The 22,303-nt window shown below is 38.7% G+C and overlaps 1 protein-coding gene across 9 annotated transcripts in view; it reads right to left on the reverse strand.

Annotated features, from left to right (window-relative positions):
* The window catches only part of map7 (microtubule associated protein 7), a 117,452-nt gene that overhangs the window by 21,296 nt on the left and 73,853 nt on the right, over positions 1-22,303 (reverse strand). For 2 of the 9 annotated variants that reach the window (XM_033020964.1, XM_033020960.1), the window contains exons 4-12: positions 18,855-19,018; positions 18,341-18,458; positions 17,564-17,650; positions 16,093-16,203; positions 13,898-13,987; positions 12,143-12,265; positions 8,988-9,139; positions 2,886-3,022; positions 2,364-2,542 (exon numbers count right to left, since the gene is read on the reverse strand). In XM_033020964.1, coding sequence (XP_032876855.1) covers positions 2,364-2,542; positions 2,886-3,022; positions 8,988-9,139; positions 12,143-12,265; positions 13,898-13,987; positions 16,093-16,203; positions 17,564-17,650; positions 18,341-18,458; positions 18,855-19,018 — 1,161 coding nt within the window. The remainder of the gene's footprint in view (positions 1-2,363; positions 2,543-2,885; positions 3,023-8,987; positions 9,140-12,142; positions 12,266-13,897; positions 13,988-16,092; positions 16,204-17,563; positions 17,651-18,340; positions 18,459-18,854; positions 19,019-22,303) is intronic. The other 7 variants (XM_033020961.1, XM_033020962.1, XM_033020966.1 and 4 more) reach the window with 7 other exon arrangements.

Consider the following 22,303-nt stretch of genomic DNA (forward strand, 5'->3'; position numbering starts at 1 on the left):
CGATGTAAATCAGCTGGCATCTAGAGCAGCGGATGCAGTAGATGAGGTTGGAGGAGATACAGGTGAACCTTTGTCGCACCTGGAACGACTGCTTGGGACCTTGAATGGAGTCGAGGGGGGAGGTGAAGGGACAGGTGTTGCATTTCTTGCGGTTGCAACGGAAAGTGCCCGGGGAGGGGGTGGTGCGGGAGGGAAGTGAAGAATTGACGAGGGAGTTGCGGAGGGAGCGGTCTTTGCGGAAGGCAGACATGGGGGGAGATGGGAAGATGTGGCGAGTGGTGGGGTCACGTTGGAGGTGGCGGAAATGGCGGAGGATTATGTGTTGTATTTGCCGGCTGGTGGGGTGAAAGGTGAGGACCAGAGGGACTCTGCCCTTGTTGCGTGTGCGGGGATGGGGAGAGAGAGCAGTGTTACGGGGTATGGATGAGACCCTGGTGTGAGCCTCATCTATGGTGGCGGAGGGGAATCCCCGTTCCCTGAAGAACGAGGACATTTCCGATGCCCTAGTATGAAATGTCTCATCCTGGGAACAGATGCGGCGTAGGCGGAGGAATTGGGAGTAGGGGATGGAGTCTTTACAGGGGGCAGGGTGGGAAGACGTGTAGTCCAGATAGCCATGTGAGTCAGTGGGTTTATAATGTATGTCGGTCAGGAGTCTGTCCCCTGCGATGGAGATGGTGAGGTCAAGGAATGGTAGGGAAGTGTCTGAAATCGTCCAGGTGTATTGGAGTGCCGGATGGAAGTTGGTGGTGAAGTGGATGAAGTCAGTCAGTTGTGTGTGGGTGCAGGAGGTGGCACCAAAGCAGTCGTCAATGTAGCGGAGGTAGAGGTCGGGGATGGGGCCCTGGTACGCATTGAACAAGGATTGTTCAACGTACCCGACAAAGAGGCAGGCATAGCTGGGGCCCATGCGTGTGCCCATAGCTACGCCTTGTGTTTGGAGGAAATGGGAGGAGTCAAATGTAAAGTTATTGAGGGTGAGGACCAACTCCGCTAAGCGGAGGAGAGTGTCAGTGGCTGGGTATAGGTTGCTCCTCTGGTCGAGGAAGAACCGGAGGGCTCTGAGGCCATCCTGGTGGGGGATGGAGGTGTAGAGTGACCGGACATCCATGGTGAAGATGAGGGGGTGAGGGCCCAGAGAGTGGAATGCGTGGAGGCGGCGGAGAGTGTCTGAGGTGTCTAGAACATAGGTGGGGAGGGATTTGACCAAGGGGGATAGGATGGAGTCAAGGTATGTGGAGATGAGTTCGGTGGGGCACGAACACGCAGAGACAATGGGTCTGCCGGGAGAGCCGGGTTTGTGGATTTTGGGGAGAAGGTAAAAACGGGCCGTGCGGGGCTGGGGAACGATGAGTTTGGAGGCTTGGTCAGGTAGGGCGTGGGAATTGATGAAGTCGGTGATGGTGCTAGAAATGGTGGCCTGGTGCTCGTCAGTGGGGTCATGGTCCAAGGGTAAGTAGGAGGAGGTGTCCGAGAGTTGGCGCGTGGCCTCAGCTTTGTAGAGATCGACGCGCCAGACTACCACGGCACCTCCCTTGTCGGCTGGTTTGATGACCCAGTCTGGGTTTGTGCGGAGTGATTCGATGGCAGTGCGTTCAGAGGGGGAAAGATTGGAGTGAGAAAGGGGAGTGGAGAAGTTGAGGCGGTTGACGTCGCGGCGGCAGTTCTGAATGAAGAGTTCCAGAGCCGGGACTTTCTGAGGGGGGTTCCACGAGGAGGGGTCTTGTCGAAAGCCTTCTGGAAGTCCAGATACACCACATCCACTGGTTCTCCCCTATCCACGCTACTAGTTACATCCTCGAAGAATTCTATAAGATTCGTCAGACATGATTTACCTTTTGTAAATCCATGCTGACTTTGTCCAATGATTTCACCACTTTCCAAATGTGCTGCTATCCCATCTTTAATAACTGACTCTAGTAGTTTCCCCACTACCGATGTTAGACTAACTGGTCTGTAATTCCCCGTTTTCTCTCTCCCTCCCTTCTTAAAAAGTGGGGTTACGTTTGCTACCCGCCAATCACTACTCCAGAATCTAAAGAGTTTTGAAAGATTATTACTAATGCATCCACTATTTCTGGAGACGGAACCAAAGTAGTTATTCAATTGGTCCGCCATATCCTTGTTCCCCATGATCAACTCACCTGTTTCTGACTGCAAGGGACCTACATTTGTTTTAACTAATCTCTTTCTTTTCACATATCTATAAAAACTTTTGCAGTCAGTTTTTATGTTGGGATATAGACCAAACTCGGGTGAATGTGTCTACACCTTGGTTAGCATGGATGAGTTGGCCCATGTAGCTAGTTTCCATGCTGTATAACTCTATCAATCTATCACATCTCTAGGATGTGAAGGTTTACCTGTATTATCTTGAGTTTTTGAACTAGCTTCTTCTTGCTCCTTTATTTCACACTCAGATGCTTTGGTTGGACGAACATTTCCAGGTGAAGGTGGTCTCAGAATTGAAGAATTCTTTACTGAGCCAGGTGGTGAAATAAGCAATTTTGGATTCGCTGCAGATGATGTTTTTGACGATAATCTAATATAAAGAAAAATGTATATATGAAACATGGAAAAGTTTGTTGCCTACTTTAAAACCCAAGAAAAATCCCAACCATAATTACTCTCAATGATCCTTTATTTGTCACGTGTACTGAGGTACAGTGAAATTCATTTTTGAATACAGTTCAGTACAAGAATCACTGTACATAATTACATAAACATCTTAGACAAGCTTTTAAAAAAAAAAAAAAAATCCCCACACATTTTGCTCCAAATTAGAGGTTTAATATATTTTTGCATTGTTTAATAAATGTTGACATTTTGAAACCCAGCTCAATAAAGTTGCTGCAGTTAGTATAATAAACTTGCACTTTCCTTACCGGACTGCGGATGGCATTGGTGACTTGTTTTTCCCAGTCATGGGAGAATATGACTTCCTTCCTGTTGAATTTGTAGTAAGAGCTACAACTGCATTCTTTTCCCTTTCATTTTCTCTCTCTTTTTCTCTTTTATCCATCTAAGACAATTAAATATAATTTCAAGAAAAAGTATTACCACCATTTATAACATTACAGTTGAAAAAATGGGTACAAACATTTGAATCTAAACATTAGCTAAAATATTACATCAGTACAGACTACCTTCAAATCTGCCGCCGTCATTATTGCGGAACATCTTGATGTTTTGTCAAAGAAACATTAATTTATAAAACTTTAAATTCCTTGTTTTTAGGTATTACAGAAATTACAGGCTAAATCAATGTGCGAGTGAACATCTGGGTGTACAAGGTTCCAGGTTTGTATGTTAATTGGCTTCTGTAAAATTATAAATTATCTCTGGATAGTGTCAGTTACTGTACGTTGTGCTCGCTGGTCGGCATACTCAGTGGGCCGAAGGGCCTGTTTTCACATTTTATCTCTAAAGTCTAAAGACACCTGGAGTGTTGTCTAGAATACAGTACCGTGGGACAAAAGAATACAGTACAAGACTCCACATTAGCAACAACAGCAAAGGGTAGAAATAAAGCTGTCTGAATTGCACAGGCACGAAGAGCAACAGGCATTTCTTTAACCATCAACACAGTTATGGTTCCATCCTGGTGCCAGGATTAGGTACAGGACAGAATGTTCTGCTGTGGTTTGGACATGGGGAGGGGTGATGGCAAGACAGAAATCATTATTTGATAACAGAAATCAAGAGTTTATATCATACAGACTTCTCAAGAATTAGCAAGATATATATTTTTTATTTAATTCTATCTGCATGTGAAAGCATAAATAGCAACATAAGGCAGATTAGTGCACAACTGCAGGAAACTAGAGACGTGCAAAAACTGATATTTAGGAACTTCAATTGCATCAATAATGATTCACATAAGAGTGTAACGGAGTAAATGAGGGCAGGAATTTCTGAAGTTTAAATAGAAAATGCTGGAAACACTCAGCAGATCAGGCAGCAGTCTCAGATGGATGACACTTTGTCAGAACTTGGAAAGCGAAGAATACGTGGAAACAGGCCCTTCGGCCCACCAAATCCACGCAGTCAGCGATCACGTATGCTAGTTCTATGACCAAGGCACTAGTGGCAATTTACAGATGACAATTAACCAACAAACGTGCACGTAATTGGGATGAGAGAATCTGAGGGAAACCCACGTGGTCACGGGGGTAACATACAAACTCCGCATAGACAGCCCTTGCATAGTCAGGATTGTCTTTGGCGTTGTGAAGCAGTAGTTCTACAGTTGCACCACTTCAAAGGTCACCAAGAAATCTGCAGATAGTGCAGATTCCTATCACATGCGGCATAAAAAAAAGGTTTTCCTAAATTTAGCCTTAATTCTCTTCCCCTTTCTTTTAGTCCTTGAGCCCCCCCACTAAAGGAAACAGTGACCCCCCTCTCCACCCCATACCAATCCCTATTTTTTTTAATGTTTTGTTTAGAGATACAGCATTGGAACAGGCCCATCAGCCCACCAAGTCTATGCCAATCATCCATCACCCATTCACATTAATTCTGTTATCCCACTTTCTAGTCCACAAGGAACAATTTACAGGGGCCTATTAACCTCCAAAGCTGCATGTCTTTGGCATGTGGGAGGAAACCAGGGCACCCCGAGGACACCTGCACAGCCACTGAGAGAATGTGCAAACTCCACACAGACAGTACCCGAGGTCAGGAAAGAACCTGGGTCTCTGGTGCTATGAGGCAGCAGCTGCACCAGCTGCACCATTTGATATACCTCCATCAAATTCTTCCTCAGCCTTTTAAAGAAAATAATCACAACCTCTCTAATCTAACTTTGTAACTATGGCCCCTTACCCCAGACATGACTCTCAAATCTTTGCTACACTCTGACACGTTCACTTTCTTCCAGGCAATCGAGAATTGAATGTAAATTTTCAGTTGAGATCAGACCAGTATTTTATTGAGGGTTAACATTATTTCTTCACTTTTATGCTTCATGTCTCTATAAAAACCGTACAGCCTTATTAACTGCTTTCCTAACCAGCGCTACACATTCAAATTGTACATTCATACCTTCAGGTGCCACTTCTCCCAGACTTTTTTTTACAACTTTACAACAGTATCCTTTATTCTGTATTAACTCTCCTCATTCGCCAAAATGTCGAAGCGCAGGTCTCGCAGCTTTTAACCTCATCCAAATTGTGCCGGCTCATTCCACTGGCCCTTTTGTATCTTTCACTACCCACTTTTGCCAGGTTTTCTGATCTGTTTAATTAGTCATTTTGGGCATGCACTTCTATGGCTACGTCATTAAATTAGAAAAAGTAATTGGCCCCAACATTGATCCCCTTGCCTGCAGTCCAAAATCAATCATTCACAACTGTTGTTTGTAGATACAAGGAACAGCGGATGCTGGTTTACAAAAAAAAATAAATGGTGCTGAAGTAACTCAGTAGGTTCGGCAGCATCTCTGGAGGACATGGAAAGGTGATGTTTTGACATGACTCAGACCCTTCTTCAAACTGATTGTAGTGGGGAACGGGGGGGGGGGGGGGGGGGGAAAGGGAAGAGAAAGGAAGCTGAAAAGGGGATGGTGGTGGGACAAAACATGGCAGGTTATAGGCAGATACAAGTGGGGGGGGGGGGGGGTTGATTGGCAGATGGGTGGATAAAGGTAAGAGATAAATAAAGAGACAAAAGAGTGTAATATAAGGAGAGAAGAGGAGAGAAATGTGAAGCTAGCAGAAGAGATATAGGAGGCAGGGGGAGGGTGTGGGTGAAAGGTGGTTGGGATAGTGGGAGAAATGGGTGCACACTGAGGTGGGGCAATGGGAAGAGTGGAAGGAAAAAAGGTGAGGGGGGTTACCTATAATTGGACAATTCAATGTTCATACATTTGGGCTGTAAGCTACCCAAGCTTCAGTTAAAGTTGATGAGGAAGTATCAGAAAGACCAATGAGTTCAGTCAAGTTGCCTACAAAGGAAATCCCAAGTGAAGATAGGCTTGTCAATCTCCCTGGATAAAGGTGGGTGCTAGATTTCCAGGAAATTACTCCTCTTCTGCAAAAATGTCTCTAAAAACAACGTCAGTGGTGGTTGTGCTTTGAAAAACAATGATCTGAAGATTAAAAACATAAGGCACATGGTGAAGTTCGAGTTGAAATTATTTTATATTCACCATTCTTCTTTGCTTATCTCACCCTTTTTGTCTCCTTTTCACCTCTAGTAGTCACTTATTGCACCCTTCTGCCAATCACACCCCTTCACCTGCATCAACCCATCACTAGCCAGGCTTTGTCCCAAACACATTTCCAACTTTTCCAACTTTCTGCCCCCTTCGCCATCAGTCTGAAGACGGGTATGAAACCAAAACTCCATCTGTTCATTCCCTCCACAGATGCTGCTTGACCCACTGTGTCCCTCTGTTTTTTTTGCTTGCACCACTGCTTCTTGGTGATATATTTATGGTTTGGGTATGGGTTCAGGGTAATAGTTTAAAATCTGTAAATAACACAGCAAGGAGAACATGACTGTTTGGATAAGTCATCAGATTGGACAGACAAAACTTCAATACAGAGAAGTGTGACGAGATATACTCTGACAGTAAGAAAGTAAACTATAGATACAAATTGGCACAGTTCCAATGTGCGCCATACACTGAACATAGGGACCTGGGTGATCTGCTATGGGATCCTAAGCATTTTGAATAAAACCACAGAGTATAATTGTAGAGAATTTCATGTCAAACCTATATAATCCATTGGGTTGACAACTGGTATTAAATTGTAAAAATGACTCATGGAGACCACAAATGGAATATAATGGGTTAAGTGAGTAGGCAAAGATCAGCCAGAATATAATATGAAGTTTTTATTTTCCTGCAAAAACAGACATGATATCCAAGTGACCTAATGCTTGATTTACAAAACTCGAGTGCACAGGTACAGCTAGTAATTAGGAAAGCTAACATCAAAGATTTTGTCTCTGAGGGTTGAATGGCTTTGAAACGATTCCTCAAAAAGCAATGAAAGCACTTACAATCTTTAAGGCAGAGATAATATAGCCTTTGTTAACCAAGGAGATAAAAGATTATCATGGGAAGATACAGATGCAAAGTTGAGCAGATCAGATCAGCCAGGATCATGTCATATGGTGAGCAGATTCCAGGGAGGAGCGAACTCCTCCTATTATGTTCGCACGTAATTCCAAGTTATAGGAGTAGAATTAGGCGATTTGTCCCATCGAGTCTACTCCGCCGTTCAATCATGGCTCATCTCTGCCACCTAATCCCATTTTCCTGCCTTCTGCCCAAAACCCTTAACACCCGTTCTAATCAAGAATTCGTCTTTCTCTACATTAAAAATATTCACTGACTTGGCCTCCACAGCCCTCTGTGGCAATGAGTGTCACAGGTTAACTACCCTCTAAAGAAGTTTCTCCTCGCCTTTTTAAAAGAGTGCCCTTTAATTCTGAGGCTATGACCTCTGGTCCTAGACTCTCCCACCAGTGGAAACATCCTCTCCACATCCACTCTATCTATGCCTTTCATTATTCTGTAAGTTTCAATGAGGTTCCCCCTCAACCTACAGTGAAAATATGTAAGAGAAATACAATTAGGTTATGATCTATGACTTTAGTCTTTAATACAACAGTTAATCAAATAATTTAAGAAATTTGGGGACACGAGGAAAAATAATTTGTAGGAATAGAAATGAACGGATTTCTCTTCAAGCAACCAGCTATCTTCTGATGGGCCAAAGATTCGACTTCATTAGGTTATTAAAAAGTAATTGCAAGATTTGCTTCACTAGTTTGACATATTAATAATGTACATAAATTCCTAAAATGTCTGTGGACATGATGATTCTTAGTTTTCATGATTTAGAATGTATTCCTTTTTTTCTCTTTAATTATCAGTCGATTATCTTAAATTTGACTTTACTGAAATTCCTAGAAACAAAGAAGGAACAAGCACAGGAACAGTCCCTTCGACCCACCATGCTCGCGCCAACTATGATGCCAATCAAAATTAATCCCATCAGCCTGCATATGGCCCATAGCCCTCTATTCCATGCCTGTTCATGTGTCTGTCCAAATGCCTCAAATGTTATCATATCTGCTTCCACCTCTTCTGGTGGCAGTGCATTCCAGGCACCTATCACTCTGTAAAGCGGCAGTAAACAAACTTTTACCTATACTTTTAACTTTTTACATCTCACCCAAAACCTATGCCCTCTAGTATGTGACATTTCCACTGGGAAAAATACCCTATTAACCCTATTTATGCCTCTCATAATTTTATTTCCATCAGGTCACCCCTCAGCCTCTGAGGCTCCACAGAAACGTTTGTTCAACCACTCCTTATAGCTTGTAAACTCCAATCCAGGAAACATCGATCCAGGATGTGGAAAGCCTCCACATCCTTCCTATTACGTACATACAATACAATACAATTTATTACCATTTGTGACAACCAGAATTGTAATTGCGTCCATTTTGTCTGGATATTCAATGAGTTGGATGTTGGGCTTGCCAATGAAATCAGCAATTAATTATGTCTCACCCAAGCATTGGATCTACTTAATAACCTACAAGCAACAATTAGATATTATTTGCTTGCCTCCAAAAAAGTGCTGCATACGTCAATTTACTTAAACGGATCGATAATTTACAGGCTAGTAGATACCTTTTTGAATAGAATTTATTTAAACAAATATCATTGTTGGAAATCAAGCAGATGGTGGAAATCTGTAATAAAAATGGATGCTGAAAACACCATTTAACAAGTGTTAACTGTTCCTCCGGCCACGGATGCTGAGTATTCTAACACTCTTTGTTTACTTTTGTTGGAGGTTATGCTTCATGTTATAAACAAATGATTTTTTTCATGCAATACCATTAGAATTAACCATTCTTTCATGAATACTAAATATTGAGAACTATTTAAATGAATAGTCATTCAAGGCATCAATATTGACAATAATAAAAGCTTTTTTTGATAAACATCTGCTTACCTTTGCAGGATTAGCTGATCTGCTTCGCCCATTCATATCATGTGTGGTAACAATGTACCTTGGCGGCCAGTCAGACATCCTACTGTGCAGATTCTTGCAGGTTAGTGGAGTAAGAGAGCTGGCAGATACTGAACGAGGACAAATTGGGATAACTGCAGTATTATGAGAAGTTGTAGGAAGGAGTTGAAGAGTAAGAGGAGAAAAGATAGCAAGCATTAGCTTGAAAGGAATGCAAAAAGAAAGTCACCAAAACCATTTCTGATGTTTCATAAATCCACCTTGCTGAAATTGAAAGATGATTTTGTTTCCATCTGAAAGATGTCCACAAGGCAAAAAGGAAGCAAAATTGACAGATTAATGTTTTCTTATAATTAGAATTTCAAACATTGGAAATTGAAATCAGCAGACTGCCACCTACATGAGATCTGAGAATATGATAACAGGGTATGCAATGTAATGGAGATGATATAGAAGGAAAAGTGGGTTTGAGACGTGAGGAATAGGAAAACAATAAATGTTAGCGTTACCAAATATAATCCTTCTTGAGATCAGTTAAAACAATCTTTTTATTTTTATAAGCTTCCAATAATTAAAATCTGCAGGAAATACAACCCAAACTTGAGGGGTTCAGCAGTTACTGATCAACTCGCAAAGAAATGTACTATCTTCAAATGACAAGCGCCAAGAACATTGGGTCTTAAGTGGGTATCTATCATACAAGTGTAATAACCTCACACCACTGGCTTCTCGGCAAAGTATCAGTATAATGAAGCCACTGGGAGAGGCAGGGCAATTTCTAAATTTCCACTGTAGTTATGGATACCAGAATATGGATACCAATTACGTCCTGTTTTGGTGCGCTTTGGAACATCCAATTTGGTGCGCTTACGGATTGCCACTAGAAATGATAATTATGTACAATTTTCAGATGCAGAAATTTATGTCAAACTTAACTGCAATAATAGCTTTTTATTTTTTATTTTTATGAGGCAGAGGGTGGGGGCATCAACTCTTCCAATCTATCCAACAAAACAGAAATGGTCTTGGTTTTTCAGAACAAAGTCAAGAAGTACACGCAAACACACAAAACAACAATGACAAAATAGTATTACAGGCAGCTGATTGGTTGAAAAAAATATTAAGGGCATTAATATTTTCCAGTCTAGGACATACGCTGTCCTTTTTCTATAGTAAATGTGGTTTCCCCCTGCTGTCCGAGAAGAATCCTTCACCCATGTCTCCACGGTGTCCTGCAGAACCGTTCTCACTTTCCTTTTCCCCCCCAGACAGAACAAGGATAACATTCCACTGGTCCTTAGCTTTCACCCCACCATTCTCCGCATCAAACACATCATTCTCTGACATTTCTGCCAGATTCAACGTGATCCTACATCACGTGTTCGGTTACACCTGCCTTAATATTTTTTTGTATATATTGCATCCTTTCAGCTGTCAACATATATAATGCACAAAGAAAGCAGATACTGCAAATCAATAGCACAGTGTATTGGAGGAAAGAACAAGAACAGATTTTGCTAGGAAAGATAAGCAGAATAGGTCTTACTTTGTATAAAGAGCAACAGTAGATAACAGCATTGAAATTAAAACTTCAAAATAGAACCTCAAGATAAAAAACTTCAAATATAATTTTGGTATTAAAGTCACACTTATTTGAAATCCAACTTGCAACATGCACAGTTCATGTAGTCAACATGCATCAGTCTCACACTTCAAAATTACTTAATCCCAAGGCCCATTTTTTAATAAAGCAATACACCCAATCAGGAGATGTTGGATTTTGTAACTGGATATTGTATTTGGTGCGCTTACGGATTGCTTTATAAATGTGCTAATCAGATGAACATTGGCTGTGATGTTTTTTTAGGAGAATGAAAATTTCAGAACTTCTCCAGTTAATTTTAATTCCACTTTCAGATAATTATTACACAGCTGAATGTTGCAGATAAAATCTCATCTTAACACATTAACTGTTTTCTCAATCCACAAATGCTATCTGATGTGACTACCACCACTTTCTCTTTTTATTTTTATGGGGGGGGGGGAGAATGTTACCCTTTAAAAATTAATTTCAAACCCAGTTCTATCACATTTGACCTTCATTCAAGTATTTCAGATGGTTCTGCCAACCTAAAGGGTAAAGTCCAACCGTGGTATCTACAGAGTGGTCTCACTACTGTCAGGACTCTTCTCAATTGCCTCCTCCAGTAGCCGGGGAGTAACTTCTTGAATATCCATGCAAATAGATTATTTGACAGTCGAATACCTGATCATGGAAAATCACACAACTGTGTATTCCTTAATCTAATGTAAATAGAGGCTGATTTTCAAGTAACAGTGAACCCTCAAAAGAATGATTTAACATCTTGTCCCCTTGCATTTGGTCACTGATAAGAATCATATAAGAACATTTCAGACAAGATCTTCAAAGATGCATGAAAGGTTTTAAATTACTTTTCCACAATTCTATGCATTAATGGCATAAACTATTCAAAATGAGAGTACTTGCTCGTACACAATCTTTTTCATCATCTTAAATAAATACACAGAAAATAGTGTGATTTCCAAACCACTGAATTTCGATTTTCCAAACCACTGAATCTTTATCTGTGCCACAGCAGGACCAGAAGAAACCAACACTAAAAAGGAACAGTTAATTCATATTATTTAATTCATCATTCTTCCCAATTATGGGTCTCAGTGATTTAAATTGGAAAAGTCCCAATTTGAGCTGCCAATGTTCTGCATAATTATTTGAATCACATCTGATTAGCACTGCATTTTTCCTGGAATAACATTTTTCAATGTAAACAAACAGCAGATTTAGTTTGTTTGCAAACTCTATTCAAATCTCCTTCAGATTTCAAATCTAAAAGCTCGAGTTCGTACGTGAAAATATACTTTGCATTTAAAAACAAATCAAACATTAACAATTAGAATTGAATTGATGCATTCGGCATGCAGTTAAGACTTTCTGCCAGTGTCCAGTTACAATAAATTATATTCCTAAACTGTCCATAATTATAGCAAATGCCAATATATTTCCTAATTTGATCAATCTGATATAAATTATACATAAATTGGCAATTAGAGATCAGCGTAATTCAGTATTATAATTTTGGACAAAAATGAATTACCTGCATCTAGACCACCCCCATACAAGGCAGCAGTGCTCCTGCTTCTAGCTAGGAATGAGTGAGTAGGAGTTAGAAGGCGAGTGACAATGCTGCTTTCCCAGGGACTCAGCTGCAACCGCCGAGCTGTACAAAATAAATTGACAATTATGCATCAAATACTTCAATCCATTTTAAGTTTAAAAATTGTGCGACAAAAATAACTTGGAGCAATCATAATGAAGCCCGAACAAAGCAAATTACTTGCCAAGTTAAACTCCATGCCTTAATGGTCAAATGCATTATTGAGGCATTGGTTAGTTAAAATGTTTTGATATCAACTATGAAGTGAATAACTTCATTGATACAAGTCAACATGTTTTGTTAGGCACAGCAGTGAAAAGTTTCTGCAGGCATGCTGACAAGATATGTTATAATTTAAAAACAAATCAAGCATAACGTGACATATTAGATGCTTCAAAATATCAGACATCAGCAAGCCCAAAATAATATTTTAAAAAATAAATAAAGTTATCAACATGCCAATAAGTCAAACCACTTTGTAAGCATACAAATAACTGAAAGCAATTTACAGAACAGGCAAAATGAGGCTTGCTTCATGCAGAGCAATGTACAGGGATTATCACATTAATGCATCATCATCTTTTAGTCGCCACACTCAAGCCTTCTTAAAATTACGCGTTGAGCCTTACTATCACGATGTGAAACTAGTCTGGAAATCAAATCCTTTTTGCTACACATATGAAGTTTTTTTTTGAATTTTTAAAATCCAATTGCATTATCATTGATAAACCACAATCATCTAATGCTTATACGCACAATAATATATTAATGAAAACCCCAATATAACAATCATCCAAATGCACAGTTTGATAAATGCTGCTGGCTACACTTACATGCAAGGTACATTTACTTATGACTTCTGCAGTACACCAAACTTCTACAACCATTAATCACAGATTTTCAATAATTTAAAAATATATGTTTGGAAAAAATAATTCCAGATGAGAAAATTAGAAAACAAAAAAACCTCTAAGCAATCTGTCTGAATTACATTTAATGTCCAATTTATAACATTTATGTTTAGCTTCATGTACATATCTTTTTTTTAATACAAGATTTAAAATTTAAATAGAGCTATAGTGTCAGGCCGAAGTCTTGTTCCAGGATTTCAGCACAGTGCCCAACAATTTAAAAAAAGGGGAAGGCATTTAGTTGGAGGCATAATTGTCCAAATAAATTGTTCTGGTATTTTGGTTTTCAGGTACAGAAAAAAGGGAGTCAGATGGGATGATGGGAGAGGATAGATGCTGAAGTGGTACTTGAAGTATTAGACTACCCAAATAGCTTTGGTCTTCCAATATTACTGTTTTTTAAACCTTACCTAAGGTTCTAATATTCAACAGATTGAATCTTTTTATTGAAATTGCACAGCTAATTGTTTCAATTTAAAAAAAACACCAAAAATAATAGGTTTCGGAAATTTTCAATCGATGTTCCATAAATCCTAACTTGACTAGCTGTAAAACCAGTTATAATTAGGTTTGTAGAAGCATGGCATTCTGGCAGAAATACTAAAGCAACTTTAATATACAAGACTAAGATGAAAAGCAACCAGTACCTATTTTTTTAAAGTTGATTGGTTTGCTATACGAATATAAAAGGAAGTGCTTCCCAGATAATTTCACAACCGAACTCATGTTGCAATTAACGAGCAGTTGGTGACAAATACAAAATTCATTCATGTCTTAGAAACACCTTGTTTAGATTCAGAGCTGAACTTTTCAGGCGTAGTTGAACGTGGCTTACAGGGCTGTTTATTAAAGGATGAAATCCTTTGCTTGATGGCTGGACAAAAATTAAATATGCTGTTAAGCAGTCTCTCCTAATCTCCTCAAATGTCCCACCCTCTCCATTAATGACTCATAGCTGAAAATTGGTCTCCAGGTAACATCCAAGACAACCGTAAAATACATATTTTCCAAATTGGCAAAGAAGAGGAGATTACTATTCTGGAAAATGTTTTGTGAGACTTCGTACCCTTTTGCTGAGAGCCACAAATATGAACAAATTTGCAAAGACAAAATATTCAACGATTACCATTAGCACAAAGCTATACATGTGTACATAAAAATAAATCGCAGATCTACAAAAGACCAGGTGACGGATGTCCTCAGGGGAAGGGAAGGAGGGGGGGCTGAGAAAAATGAATGACATCAATTAATTGTTACAAATACAGTAAAATTGGTGGACAAATAATGATGTAAAGATATTAACAAGCAGTGTCGAACAATCAAATTTCAGACTTTCAAAACAATATTGCATAATCCAAATTTCACTTTATAGGTCATTTAAATATTTCCTGTATTTAAAAATACAATATCCCAATCCAATAATAATAAAAACAAACATGTTAATTCAGTTTTATGAAGTTAAATAAATATTAGATTTATATTATAAATGAATGTGCAGTTAGTAGTTAAGGGATATGATACTGTTGGGATTACAGTGACATGGTTCCAGGGTGACCAAGGCTGGGATCTCAACATGCAGGGAAATTCAATATTCAGGAAGAATAGACAGAAAGGAAGATGAAGTGGAGTGGCATTGTTGGTTAAAGAGAAGAATAATGCAATAGTAAGGAGAGACATTAGCTTGGATGCTGTCGAATTAGTATGGGTCGAGTGCGAAATAGCCAAGGGCAGAAAACGCTTGTTGGAGTAGTGTTAGCAATCTTGCTGTGCAAAGCCCCTTGGGCAATAGTGACCATAATATGGTAGAATTATACATTAAAAAGAGGGCGACACAGTTAATTCAGAGACAAGGGTCCTGAATTTAAAAAAAAACATTGGTGGTATGAGACGGGAATTGGCAAATGATACTTAAAGGGTTGATGGTGGTTATGCAATGGCAAAGATTGAAAGATCGCATGGATGAATTACAACAATTATTCATCACTGTCTGGGGTAAAAATAAAACAGGGAAGGCGGCTCAACCGTGGCTAACGCGGAAAATTAAGGATAGTGTTAAATCCAAGGAAGAGGCATATAAATTGGCCAGCGGAAGCAGCAAACTGGGAGACTGGGAGAAATTTAGAACTCAACAGAGGAGGACAAAGAGGTTAATTCAGAGGGAGATATGAAAGAAAGCTTGCGGGGAATATAAAAACTGACTGGAAAGGTTTCTATAGATATGTGAAGAGGAAAAGATTAGTGAAGACAAATGTAGGTTCCTCAGTCAGAAACAGGTGAATTTATAATAGGAAACAAAGATATGGCAGACCAGTTAGACAAGTACTTTGGTTCTGTCTTCACTAATTGCTATTGAAGGAGTGCAGCTAGGTTCACCAGGTTAATCCCGGGATGGCGGGACTGACATATGATGAAAGAATGGATCAACTGGGCTTATATTCACTGGAACTTCGAAGGATGAAAGGAAATCTTATCATAACTAAAAAAAATCTTAAGGGATTGGATAGGCTAGATGCAACAAAATTTTCCCGATGTTGGGGGAGTCCAGAACCAGGGGTCACATAAGGGGACTGAGATGAGGAAAAACCTTTTCAGCCAGAGAGTTGTGAATCTGTGGAATTCTCTGCTGCAGAAGGCAGAGGAGGCCAATTCACTGGATGCATTCAAGAGAGTTAAATATAGTTCTTAGGGCTAATGGAATCAAGGGATATGGGGAAAAAGCAAAAACGGTGTACTGATTTTGGATGATCAACCATGATCATATCGAATGGCGGTGCTGGCTCGAAGGGACGAATGACTTACTACCTCACCTATTTTCTATGTTTCTATATTTCTAAATATTTATTCTAATAAGCCAATTACTCTCAATATTAAAAAACATGTTTTTGTGACAAAAGAGAATAGCTCCAATGCTAAAGAAACATTGTTATTATTTTTTTTCATTTAAATTTTGAAACTGAAATTATTAGACTGATACAGTACCTTTGTCTGGAGAATTTAATAATGTTGCTGATGATGATGATAACCGCTTGTTGATGACTGGATCAGCATGTTTCGTAAGGTTCATTGTGGATACTGATCGCCGATCTGCATCTGAAACAAATGGAAATACTCATAGTTGATTGCGTGTGCATCGTGATGAGGCCCAAACTTTACAGTTATAAGACCAATGCAATATTTCTGGTCCTTGTTAATAGGCGAGTTATTAATCATGCTTCTATAGATAAAATTCCAAGATTAAGTATTCCAAGATTTGAACAATTTGTAGAACACAGAAATGGTTCAGTTGAATTTATCTATTAACAATGAGGAGGAATTTTGAAGAAATTCAGTCACGTAAAATTTCTTGGCAGATAATCAGCTGCCTATATAAATTGAGGGTCAACAAAAGCGGTATAGTTGTTTGACCTCTACAAGATGAGGATCCTGGTGAGACCATATCTTGTATACTCTATTCAGTTCACATCAAAATGAATGCATGGTGCTTATGAGGAGCACAAATTAATTGCAGAGAATCATGGTTGGGAAGGGTTAAATGATAACAGCTATATAGAATAGCTTCAAGTTAGATGATGGAGTGATGTGATTGAGATTGTAAAGATGATTAAAAGATTTGTTGAAACTGATAGACAAAGGTGGCTAAGTACAGAACTAGAGGGCGGAATCTCAAAATTAGAGCTCATCCATAATATTATTCAGCATTTTTTTTAAACTAAAAGGTATTAAGTATCGGGACTATTTCTGCCAAATAAAACCATCAAGGGTAGAACAACTGAAAATCTTCAAAATAACATTCAATAAAGTTTTGTTCCCAAATGTATTAAGAAATAACGGGAAAGGAATGGAGGGTTATGGTCTGAGCGCAGGTATATGGGACTAGGGAGAATACGTGTTCGGCACGGACTAGAAGGGTCGAGATGGCCTGTTTCCGTGCTGTAATTGTTATATGGTTATATTATATGGTTATATGGAACAATGATAAATAAATGGAGTTAAGACACAATTTAAGTGAATGACGCAGAGAGCCAAGCTCAAGGTTTCAAGATATTAGTTATATTTGGTTTTAAATCAATAAAAGGGCAGGTTTCAGTTCCTTAAAATAGAATGTTTTTTTCATCCAATTTAAAGTTTAAGACTGAAGGTTTTTCACATAAGGGGGGTGGGGACATGGGGGCAGATAATATTCTTGATTTCTTAGAACAGTCATGACACTTCTTCCATTTTACTGAAATGCAATTTAAATTATATGCAGGATGAAACTTCTATTTCAGATTCTGCACACTGGTAAACACTGGCCAACTCTAAACATTAATATTAGAAGCAAGAAATTTGAGGAACAACATCAAAGCAGTTACTCTAAAAAGTAACACAAAGCATGCAAGAACAGATTATTTGGATGGTAATTTTATCGTGTCAAGATAGACAAATGAAAAGAAATATCATGTTTCTGTACCACCTTCAGGAGTGCCACCCATTTTTCTTGAGTGGCAATCTAGGCCTGCTAAATCAAGATAGGAGGATGAAGATTCAACAAAATCACCTGGACAAGGAACAGATGCAAAACCATGAAGAACTTCTAGTGCAAATGTAAAAATGATAGAATTAAACCATAAATGATAGAATTACCAGTAAGTAAATAAAAGAAAACTTCACAGAATAATCAAAAAGTTGAATACTGAAAATTTGGGAGTAAGGTATGGGACAATATATGCCAATCTAAATTATTGAAATCACAAGATGCTAACTAGTACAGGACAGAAATGTTCCCAAAAAAGAAACATTAATAGTGGAACCAACACATTTCCCAGAATTCTACAGCAAGGCATTTTCTTTTTTACTGTCATCGGGATTTGTGGGAAACATTTATGTAAAAAAGACACAAAGTGCTGGAGTAACTCAGCAGTTCAGGCAACATCTCTGAAGTAACAGTCTGAAGGGTCTCGACCCAAAACATCATCTATCCATGTTCTCCAGAGATGTTGCCTGACCCACTGAGTTACTCCAGCACATTGTGTCTTTTAAAAAAATATATACCAGCATCTGCAGTGCCTTATTTCTACATATATGTCAAACCATTTGAAAACTCACTTTTTGGTATGTTCATTTCTAGGAAATACTTGGCTGGAACATTTTCCTCAATCAAAGGAAAATTATTGTATTCAATTTGTATCAGCGAACTGTTTACTATATTTTATTCATACCATACATAGATTTGGAACATATAACATACCATCTCTGTTGATGGTAGCATTGCCTTGTAGGGTTGCACCCCATGACCACCTGTTGGACTTCTGTTTTATTCTTTGACTTCTTTCAATTGTGCGACGTACCACTGCTTCATGTCGCTCCTCCAAGAAGAAAGGTTTAATTTAAAATAGTTACCATATTGATTACTCCATAAAATATTGAAACACGATTAGCTGCATTCAATTATAAAGTTAATGGGATTTTTAATAATAATCTAAATAAATAAACAATACTGCTATTAAATGGAACTGGGAAAATAGCAATTTCCCTCCTTTCCAGAATTGTGCATGCTTATAATTCCCATTTATTATATTAATATGGATCCTTCCTTCATGGTTACCAAAGGCTAGGATCCAAACAGTAACACTGATTTTTTAAAAGGTGAAGATTTAGACAAATCAAAATCATCAATAAACAATATGCAATCAGTTTTAAAAACATCATAAATAGAAGGAAAGACTAGGAACAGCAATTGTAATTGTTCATAATAAACATACTCTTTCTTCTTGAAGTCTTTGTTTTCGTTTCTCTTCAACAGCAGTACGTCGTCTTTCTTCTTTTAGTCTCTGTTCTTCAATTTTCTTTTTGCGTTCTTCAAGTTGTTTTTCATAATGATGCCTTGCTTTTTGCTCTTTTTCAAGTAATAGCTGTTCTCTTGCAGCTGTATAATAAAATGGTTTGTTAATTATTACATTATTCCAAAACAGACCTGAATACTGAAAATCATTTGAATAAAATGTGCACGTTTGCATGAACCTTGGTTTATTTGTACAGTAATCATACACGTAGGTAACAGGACAGTGATAATTCATTCAGTTTAAAATTTCAAAAATGGATGAACCACCTGATATAGAACGCAGGGGATAAAGCTCGCCGCTCAGTTGTTGACAACCTTATGGAGAACTGTGACATACTATGTATGCAAGAGACATTCTTAGCGAAGCAAGACTTGGACAAACTCAATTCTCTCAATGACAACTTTCATGGGGCTGGGGAGTCTACAACTGACCTTGGCATGGGAATAGTCAGAGGTAGGATACCAGGGGGTGTGGCTATTCTATGGAACAAGAAGCTTGACTCATCCATAAATGTGGTTCAGCTTGATGATGACTGGTGTATTGCAATATGCTTTGCTCACAACGACAAGGAATTTGTTATCCTGAATGTGTATACACCCTATGAATGCCATCAGAATGAGGATGAATATTTAAATAGGCTTGCTTTCATCTATTCCTTTATTCAAAACAATAATTGGGGATATGAATGCAGATATCTCAGATAGAAAGTCATTATTTGCCAATCATATGGCTCAGTTCTGTCAAGATAATAATTTAATGTCAAGCAAAGTGCTTTTACCTTCAGATAGTTATACTTATATTAGTGAGGCCTGGCACACCACATCATGGCTGGACCACTGTATTAGTACAGCTGCTGCACATGCCTCATTGGGGTGTATGAGCATTCTGTACGGGGCAGCAATGACTGATCATATACCTGTTGCTATGACAATAAATGGTGAACACATACCTGTGGTATCCAGAGATAGAAATAGCTTTAACACAGAAAAACTGGTCAACCCTCACAAAGGAAGGCATCTTAGCCTATTATGCCCATACAGATAAATCCTTAAGCAATATTCATCTACCTAAAGATGCAATAATGTGTAGTAATGTTAATTGTAAGGATATGAAGCATAGGAGAGATATCTGCTCTATGTGTAATGATATAGTAAGCACTTTATATGTAGGCAGTAAGCCCTATTGCAAGCATAAAAATAAGATACATAACATCAGGCCTGGCTGGAATAAGTATGTAGCTGAGTATCATGCTGAAGCCCGTGAAGCCACTAAATCATGGGCTATGGTACACAAAATTGCTGGGGAAACTCAGCGGGTGCAGCAGCATCTATGGAACGAAGGAAATAGGCGACGTTTCGGGCCGAAACCCTTCTTCATGGGCTATGGCAGGTAGACCCAGACACGGGCCTGTGTTTGAGTACAAGAAGCTCACTATTGCAAGATATGTATGCTGTTCGCTTCATCTGTAAAAATGAGCAAGCTTTGAGGGCTGATTCCATGGCTAAGATGCTGCTAAGTAACAATGCTACTGATTTTTGGAAAGAAGTGAGAGCTCTTAACAGATGCAAAACTTCTCTACCATGCACTGTAGATGGAATCTCCGGAACAGCTAATATCGCGGAGTTATGTCGCGGAGTATAAATTCAACTGTGTCCAAGGTGATTTGTATAGGGTGGACAATATTGAGAGTAATGGCTCAATGGTGATTATGTCACATGAGGTGTATCATGCCATGAACAAGCTGTCCAACAACAAAGCAAGTGACTTGGATCATATTTCTGCTGAACATCTTAAGTATACGAGTATGAAGATAGCTCTTCTCCTTGCTATTTGTTTTACTGCTTTATGATTCATGGCTTGTTACCAGACTCAATGTTGTCTGTTCTGTTAGTGCCAATCATTAAGGACAAAGCTGATAAAGTAGGCAGCCTAAATAATTACAGGCCATTTGGGGTTAGCAATGGTGTTAGACAAAGGGGAATTTTGTCCCCAGTCCTTTTTAATCTTTATATTAATGATCTGTCCAAACAATTGAAAGCCTGTAATACTGGATGCATGATTGGTAGAACCAAAGAGGATAAATGTCTAAAATGTCCTGATTTTAAAATTGTCTGACAATAATCTTAGTGTCTGTAATAAGGTAAAATATCTTGGGCATTTTATTACAGAACAAATGACAGATGATGAGGATATTTATAGGCAACGACGTATGCTGTATGTACAGGCAAATATTCCCTGGCATAAGTTTGGTGCGTCTACAGATGTGGTGAAGATGTTGCTGTTTAGAGCATATTGCACACCACTCTATACTGCGCACCTGTGGTCGAACTATGGAAAGACAAGTTTTCAGAGACTAAAGGTGGCCTACAATGATGCCATGAGAACACTGGTAAGGAAACCGAGATGGTGTAGTGCTAGTAACATGTTTGTGGCTGCAGGAGTCAGTGCTTTAGAAGCCACCCTAAGAAATCATATGTATAAATTCATTTGCAGGATAAATGACTCTAAAAATGTAATTATAGTGGCCTTGTCAAACATAAGGTTTAGCACTCCACGCTATGAATCCCAGTTGTGGAGACACTGGTATCGCTGTCTCGTTGTAGGACACTGATTTTTCTTTTTTAGTCTGGATTTTAAATCATGTATTGTGTTTTTTTTAATATATAATTTATGATGCTTTTATGTGATATACTAAGATTTTATATGTATTTTATGATGTTTTTATATGCAATGTATTTTTATGTAATGTTGTCCCTTGTCTGGACCTTGAGTCCGAAATTAAGTTATTATTATTATTATTATTATTATTATTATTATTATAGCCTTCAATCTTCAAACGATTTGCTTCCCGAAAAGAAATGGTTTACTGACATATTTTATATTGTCTCTCGTATAACAAATATTTTTCAGATTGCTAATTGATTTCAAGCAGAAATGTGATTCATTTTGTAGTATTCTTGCCTAGGGACCAGAAGGATGTACTCTACAGGCTTCTGAACAAAATTTAAGTTGACATTTGAATGGAGGACTAAAGATGTGCCACAATATTGGAGCTGCTATCGAAGGAACCCAATGGCCACCCGACTCCCTGCGCCTCTGGCTGCCGTGTACTCACCATGCAGCCCAATGAGCAGCACATTGGAGACTACCCACTTTTTTTAGCCGAGAAATTTTTCTCTGTTCCAAAGTTTTAGAAAGGGACTGGATTAGACGGAGATAATATGAATATCGAGGCAAGACTAGCAAATAAGATTAGCTCCGTGCAGTTCAAATTGCTAAATTCACCAAAATAATCAGTAACTCATGTTTTTCAAAAAGTTCAACATCATCATTCCTGCAAGCATTTTGGACTAAATGGTATTCTTACT

Source organism: Amblyraja radiata, chromosome 5 (assembly GCF_010909765.2).
Source record: "Amblyraja radiata isolate CabotCenter1 chromosome 5, sAmbRad1.1.pri, whole genome shotgun sequence".
Classification (NCBI taxonomy): domain Eukaryota; kingdom Metazoa; phylum Chordata; class Chondrichthyes; order Rajiformes; family Rajidae; genus Amblyraja; species Amblyraja radiata.